The sequence below is a fragment of the Benincasa hispida genome, chromosome 1 (assembly GCF_009727055.1).
Source record: "Benincasa hispida cultivar B227 chromosome 1, ASM972705v1, whole genome shotgun sequence".
NCBI classification, from domain to species: domain Eukaryota; kingdom Viridiplantae; phylum Streptophyta; class Magnoliopsida; order Cucurbitales; family Cucurbitaceae; genus Benincasa; species Benincasa hispida.
Window position 1 is genome coordinate 41,931,725 of NC_052349.1, and position 8,317 is coordinate 41,940,041.

The following is an 8,317-nucleotide window of genomic DNA, read 5'->3' on the forward strand; positions in this document are numbered from 1 at the left end:
ATTTAAGTGTACCATTTATTTATTTGTCTAAAAAGTCTAATTTCACATGAACTCTTTTTATTTTTTAGTTTATTACGTGACAATTTTTTTTTTTTTATTTTCTAGAAAATATTTTAAAAAGATTTCACATATTTTGTCTAGAAAATATTTAAATATTTTTTGGTTCATTTAATTAGAATGGACTATACAAGATAGATGCGACACCAAATTGCTATATTTCATTCACACAAAAGGAAAGTAGAAAAATAAAAGATTTTTTTTAAAAGGTGACACTGTGAATTGGCCATTATAAATTCGCTCTTCGTTCAACCATAGAAACCCACCACTCTCTCTCTCTTCTATTTTCTCTCTCTACAAAGACTTTCCTCTCATCTCCTATGGCGATTGTGATTTTTCTAACAACAATTTTGGTGATTTTTATTTCATCACTTGCAAAGATTGCATATGATACAATCTCATGCTACTGGTTGACCCCAAGAAGAATCAGGAAGAAGATGGAGAAACAAGGTGTTTGTGGCCCCGATCCCCGGCCGCTACTTGGAAATATCCTCGACGTAGCGGCGCTTGTGGCGAAATCCACGGCCAACGACATGAAGTCGATTGATCACAACATCGTCGGCCGTCTATTGCCTCATTACACCACTTGGACAAAGCAATACGGTATGCCATGCATATATCATCGATAAAAAAGAAAAAAAGTTTGAGTTTCAAATCTCTCCCATTGGATTATATTAATTATAAAAATATAATACGGTTTTCTAAAATAAGATTTGTTCAACTTTGATTGAAAATATATTATAACTTATCAACTTAAGCTTTTGAGTTACGATGATACAGGAAAGAGGTTCATATACTGGAACGGGACGGAGCCGAGGCTGTGTTTGGCAGAGACGGAATTGATAAAAGAAGTATTGAGTAAAAACAGCAATGTGTGTGGAAAATCATGGCTGCAAAGACAGGGAACCAAACATTTCATTGGGAAAGGATTGTTGATGGCAAATGGGGAAGATTGGTATCATCAACGTCACATCGTTGCACCTGCGTTTATGGGGGATAAACTCAAGGTAACCATATAACCAAATATAAAAATAAAAAATAATTAAAAAAAAAAGAACGTCGAGTGATCATGATTCAACAATTGGGAAGTATCGTTTGGTATAACTGTTTCGTTTTTAGTTTTTGGTCTTTGAAAATTAAGTTATAATGATTTGCACCTTTCTTAAATACAATGGTTGAATTCTTAACTAATTTTCAAAAACAAAAAAAAAAAATTTAAAAGCAAGTAGTAAAAAGTAGATAACAAATGAAAAAAATTTGGAGGTGAAAATAATATCTATAAACTTAATTTTCAAAAACAAAAAAAAAAAATTTAAAAGCAAGTAGTAAAAAGTAGATAACAAATGAAAAAAATTTGGAGGTGAAAATAATATCTATAAACTTAATTTTCAAAAACAAAAAACTGAAAACAAAGGTTTATTTGGTAACCATTTGGTTTTTTGTTTTTGTTTTTGTTTCTAAAAATTAAGCCTATTTCATCCTTATTTTTGCACTTTTTAAAACTATAATAATTGAATTCTCAGTTAAATTTCAGAAACAAAACAACTTTTTGAAAAAAAAATTTGGAAATAGAATTAATGTTCATGGATTAATTTTCAAAAACGAAAACAAAGAGTAGAGGCTAAATAATTACAGGACCTAAATGTTTCTCATATTGAATTTTATGTTACAAGTTTATCTTCCTTTATCTTGTTTGGTAAGTTTGTGGTTTCCTTTTTTTTTGTATGTTTTTTCCATCATTAGAAATAAAAGGCAAGTATGGAAAGAGGTTTGATAATTATTAATTTTTTTATGTTGTTAATTGAAAAAAGTAGGCGTTATTTTTGTTTCTTTTATAAAAATTTTATGTTCCTAAAACTTTAATTTTAAAAAATTGAATTATACTTTGAAAATAAATTAAAAACAAAATATTACAAGTTTTTTTTTCCAAGGGATGGGAATTTTTGGGTTGGTGGTTCAAATTTTCATATCCTTATTTTATATATTTTCAAATATCTATGTATATATCAGAAAAATTAAAATTTAAAAAATACAACTCACTTATACTTATTTCAACGAGGTTGGTGGTTCAAATTTTCGCATTTAGAATAATTTACAAAAAAAAATGAAAGTAAAATCTAAAAATAGACTGAAGAACACATAGCATGCCGTACACAGAGAATGACTGTTGAAATGAGAAAGTTCAAATCAAAATTGTTCTGTTGTACCTTTTTGTTTGTTAAAAAGAGAGAAGATAGGACCCATATATAATATTGTGTATAAAACAATATTTATTATTAATTATTAATTTAGGGACAGGGAATTTTGATTTTATCATATGTTTAAATAATTTTTTCATATTTGTAATTATATAATTGGAATTGTTATATGAAATTTGTAATGACATGGAAAGAGCTATGCGGGATTGATGGTGGAATGCACTAAGAAAATGATCCAATCACTAGAGACCGAGTTTGACTCGGGCCGGACCGAGTTTGAGATCGCCGATTATATGAAACAACTCACCGCCGACATCATTTCTCGGACCGAGTTCGATGCCAACTCCGACAAGGGCAAAGAAATCTTCCATTTGCTCACTCTTCTCCAGCGCCTCTGCGCCCAAGCCAGCCGCCACCTCTGCCTCCCCGGTAGCCGGTAACCTTTCCGTTTCCCTCCTCCGCACTTTATGTCAACTTCAGACCGTGTATCCATTTTTTTACCTAAAAATTTCGTTTTCAGTTTTCTCTTTTTAAAATTCAACAGTTTTTTAATCATAGTTTTTTTTTTTCTCTTTTTGAAAAAAAAAAAAATGTTTCAATTCTTAGTTAAATTCTTGATGGAAACATCTTGTATTTAATTTTCTAATTTCTTGATCATGAATTTTATCTTTTTTAAATAATTATTTGAATTTTTGGTCAAATTACAAATAAAAAGTGTAATTATTTTAAATAATAAAATTGCTGAAAATACTTTCAAGTATAACAAAATGTCACTGTCTATCAGTGATAAACCATGATAAACTTCTATCACTAAGTGATAAATCGTAATAGACTTCTATCAATCACTAATCAAAGTCTAGTGATGGATAAACAGTGATATTTTGTTACTTTTATAAATAAGTTGACTCATTTTTCTTTATTTGAAAACAACTCATAAAAAAAAAAACTTAACTAAAAATTACTTCTACTTTATATAATTTTTTGTTAATCTAAGACTAATTAAAGTGGATAGCTTCGACCCTTTCCTTTCATCGTTCTTGTTTATGATTTCATATTTATTGAACTCGTGATTACTAATCCATACTATATGTTAGTTGAGTTCGACTTATTTGACAAATTATATTAATTCAAAGTTGTGTTATCAAACAAACTTTCATCAATCTATCTACTTTAAACAACTTAAAAGAAAATTAAATTATAAGTCTATCCTGATACATATTTTTAAACGAAAATCAGGGCTATTCCATCATTAATATTAATAATAATTATTATTATTTTGAAGGTGGGTGATGGAGTTGTGTATTGGTTATTTAATTTGGGTGCAGGTTTTTTCCAAGTAAATACAACAGAGAAATAAAGTCACTGAAAATGGAGGTAGAGAGGTTGTTAATGGAGATTATTCAGAGCAGAAAAGATGGTGTGGAGATTGGAAGAAGTACTTGCTATGGAAGTGATTTATTGGGAATGCTATTGAATGAAATGCAAAGGAAAAGAGAGGATAATGGTTTCAGTTTGAACTTGCAACTCATAATGGATGAATGCAAAACTTTCTTCTTTGCTGGCCATGAAACCACTGCCCTTTTGCTCACTTGGACCATCATGTTGCTTGCCACCAACCCGGATTGGCAACACAAGGTTCGTCATGAAGTCAACCAAGTTTGCAATAATGGTGGATCTCCCTCTGTTGAGCATCTCTCTAAGCTCACTTTGGTAAGTAAACTGCAATTTTCCACCCTCCCCGTCTCGCACTTCGCCTTTTAGGGTCCAGTGGTAATTTAATCACGAGTTTAATTATAATCTATTCACAGGATATACACGTCGTAAAACATTAAACTTTTAGGACGTGTTTGGAACACTGAATTGGTTGTTCAAAATCTATTATAACTGGAGCTAGCCGTGGGATCCAAATACCCCCTTAGGGTTTAGTTATGATATATTGGTTGAATTCTCAAAAAATAATTTTTTTGCTTAACCCTAGATATATGAGCTCATGAGTTTTGAGATAGAATGTTTACTTAACTGATGTCAATGAAGTTTAAACGAGCATTTGATATTGTGTTTTTTCAGCTAAACATGGTGATAAACGAATCGCTAAGGCTTTACCCACCGGCGACGGTGCTTCCGAGAATGGCATTCGAGGACATAAAGGTAGGAGATTTAGAGATCCCAAAAGGGTTATCAATATGGATTCCAGTGCTTGCAATTCATCATAGTGAAGAGCTGTGGGGAGAAGATGCTAACGAGTTCAAACCAGAAAGATTTGCCTCAAAACCATTTAGTGGTGGACGTTTCATTCCATTTGCATCTGGACCAAGAAACTGCATTGGCCAAGGTTTTGCATTGATGGAAGCTAAGATCATCTTGGCTATGTTTATCTCAAAGTTTAGCTTTACTATTTCAGATTCTTATCGCCATGCTCCTGTTAGTGTTCTCACCATACAGCCTAAGTATGGAGTTCAAGTTTATTTGACTCCAATCAATTCTTAGAACCCTAAACCCTTTATTCTTCATCTCTTCTTAATACAATATTATATTTTATACACATATAATGGTACGAAATTGGGAAAATTCTAACTTCGTTATCATTTCTATTGACATGTCGATATTTTCATTAATATTTTTATATGTTTATATCGTATTGACATCCGACATATAAGTGATTTAATATTTTCATTATATTATAAAAAAAATTCAATTGAACATGGTAAAAATATCCACAAAATATCACTAACATTGACCTAATACTAATGATAAGAAATTTAAAGAGTAATTATTTTAAATGCCAAAATTGTTGAACATATTTTCATATATAGCAAAATATCGACAATGAAATTTTTCTATATTTGTAAATAATATAGTTAGTTTCTTATATTTGAAAATAGCACAAATTTAAATTTATTTTAAAAAAATGTTGCTTTAAATATTTTTAACAAATTTCTATATTTATAGGTAATTATTTTAAATAGTAAAACTGTCGAAAATATTTTTAAGTATAACAAAATGTCATTGTTTATTAGTGATAGACCGTGATAGATACCTATTAAACACTGATATATACCTATCGTAGTCTATTAGTGATAGATAGTGATATTTTATTATATTTATAAATAAATTGATTAAATTTCCTTTATTTGAAACCAACCATATTTATAGTATAATTTTTCCATATATATATATCTATCTGCATCTTTTTTCTGTCCACGTTTTCATAAAATTGAGATGCCACATTTATTACCTTAGTGTACCAAAGTATTTCAAAGCAATGTTTTTTTTTCTTCTGACGAATATGGGAAGGGAGGAAAAAACTCTCTAATTTTGTAGTTAGTACATTCTTATTTATATATATATATATATATGTTAATAGAATTATGCTATTTTAACATTTCAAAGCAGTAATTTACTACAATAAATTTTCTTTTAAGCCGAGTTAATATCTTACAGGTAAGTGTTACCTGTATTTTTGTCCTTTTTCATCACACATAAAAAATAAATTAAAATATTTTTAAAAAATAAATAAGAATAAATTGTCACAGGTCAAATTATAAATTAAATTAATAATTTAGTAGAGCACAAAGATGTGCTACCGAAATGGACCTCAATTAAAGGATGAAACTAGTAATCATTGTTTTAGCTATGAAAGACCCAATGGCCTTCTTTCCCCTTAACTAGATATTTTTTTAAAAAAATCTTTAATTTTATCTCCTTTTCCTTAGGAGTCGTATATCTTATCTCCCATATATTTGTAATATATAATATAATATTACGTAAAAGTATCTTTTGATTTGAACAAATTATATATCCAATGGATTCCTAGGTGAATTCTTTACCTACAAAATTCTCAATAGTGGACTTCTAACTCCCCCTTTAAATTTAAATAATCATAGAAATAAATAAATTATTCAAAGTGACAATATAAATAAAAATAAAAATAACCTTTCATTCAATTCAATTATATATCATCTTAAGAAAATGAAATTATTCAAGGAGGGGGATGGGTCTTCTTCGTTGGGTTTCATGCTCCATAAACTTAGCAATGATGGTGCCATCACTCTTCTCTATTAATTAACTTTCCTTTTCATAATAAAAGAAACACAATCTACAGTTGTCACATGCCAATTATATATGTTAATTAAACACCCACACACATCTTTTAAGTATGGGTAGTTTTAGACTACTAACATGATGATAACTCAATTGATTATACTATTAATTTTAATGTGTGAGGTTCGATCTCCCTACTCTACATATATTATAGGGGAAGGGGGAAGGGAGAAGGGGGAAGGGGGAAGGGGTAGTTTTAAGCTTAATTGATCAAATTTTGAAGATATTAGAGAAAGGAAAAAAAATCTTTCTGGTTCCTAAATTTTGGATCTAACTTCCATTTGGTTCATAAATTTCAAAATGTTATATTTTTAGTCTTTAAGTTTTGAGTTTGATTTTAATTTAATCCTTAAGTTTCAAAATGTTATAATTTTACCTTTGCAATTTGTCACACCCCCTCCTAGATTTACCTCTTTCATCTGGACGGAGGCATGAAGAAAGCAAATACCACTATTTTGTGATACTTACTATCCGTCTTAGCCTGTTTTATCTTACTACTTTTATAACTAGTTAAGCAACAACATTCATAACTTGATTGAATTGGAATTTATTGACACCATATCTAATATGATTCAGATTAACCAAAAACATAATTTAGATTGTCTCAACCTACTTAAATGTTCACACAATTTTTATTACAAACGCTGACTCAATTATATACAACCAGAACCTAAAATTCTGAAACAATACTAAGGCAGAAGACCAATCTTGTAGTGTGGCAGACCTCAACTTCGTGTGGCACTCAAAACTCTTCTGCTACCTAGGGAAAAAACAAAATAGAAAGAATAAGTTGGGAAGGCTAGTGAGTGGTGAGTTTAATACGAACATAGAATTTTTCCTTTGGCAGCATTTTAGAAGTCATTTTAAACAAGTATAAACCAACTACAACATGCTAAATATTCAATTATATTCCAAAGCATGAGCATTAACAGATAACACATAGCAAAATAGTAAACTGGCATGATCATCCAATTCTTCAGATAAAACATATCAAAATCAGGAATATCAGGAAAAACTTGAGACATAGTATATCATGCTTAAACTTTCAATATTAAAAAATCTTGTATAATGCTTGTACCCAAAATAAAACCTTAGTTGAGGTAGAGAGCTCAATATACCGAACGTAGATAGCCTTAGTTGATGCAGAATAACTCAATATACCAATGTCAATATCTCATTTTACGTGCATGCAGCCATAACCCCAAAGGGCTAGACACCCCTACACACTACTCGAAGCCTATACGTGTGCCAAGGTGGGCCCCAAAGACCTGTTCCATATTTATTTTCTAGATTTTCCAAATACCTTCTTCTATCCTTAAGTATGAGAATCCATCATCCTTGGTACAAAGCATAAGGAAATTAAGTATATTTTGGCAAACTAATGGTTTAAATTCGTTTCTAGCCAATCCATCAAAATAGGATTTTTCAATCAACCAAAACCAAAAATTCCAAAAAAAAAAAATCATTTCCATAAATTTACATAGAAATAGTGCGTAAAATCTGACATAAAATATGTTTCCTTGCAAATCCAGAGATAAAACATATTCATCTAAATCCAGAGTTCAAACCAGCAGAAAACATATAAAATAGATAATGCCATATTTCTAAACCATATTTACTATAATACCCTTTCTATATATATATATGGAATCTTAATCAAAAAATTTGAAAATAAACCACTTATACTTATCGATAGGGAATCATTTACCTCCAAGCTTCCCCAAAATTTTCCTTATCTCCAAATTCTTCCCAATTTCCAACTTGTCCTGAATTATTCAAGATTTAACTTAGATTCCCATATTTATTTTATTTAGGGCTAGAATATCCTTAAAAATACCTACTTGGCCCTAACTTCCACTCACTAACTCAAAATGATGCAAACTAGGCCCTTGAAACTCAATGGGCATCAAATGAGTTCTAGTTGCGTGCAATGGGCCTACTGAGGCGTGTTAGCACCACAG

General features: G+C 30.1%; 1 protein-coding gene across 1 annotated transcript; it reads left to right on the top strand.

Annotated features, from left to right (window-relative positions):
- Nucleotides 1-337: 337 nt before the first annotated feature.
- Nucleotides 338-4,811, top strand: LOC120091656 (cytokinin hydroxylase-like). The gene is made up of 5 exons (XM_039049759.1): nt 338-660; nt 838-1,064; nt 2,450-2,691; nt 3,581-3,965; nt 4,323-4,811. Exons 1-5 carry the CDS (start codon nt 378-380, stop codon nt 4,740-4,742), a joined length of 1,557 nt encoding a protein of 518 aa, XP_038905687.1. The 5' UTR covers nt 338-377; the 3' UTR covers nt 4,743-4,811.
- The last annotated feature ends 3,506 nt before the right edge of the window (nt 4,812-8,317 follow it).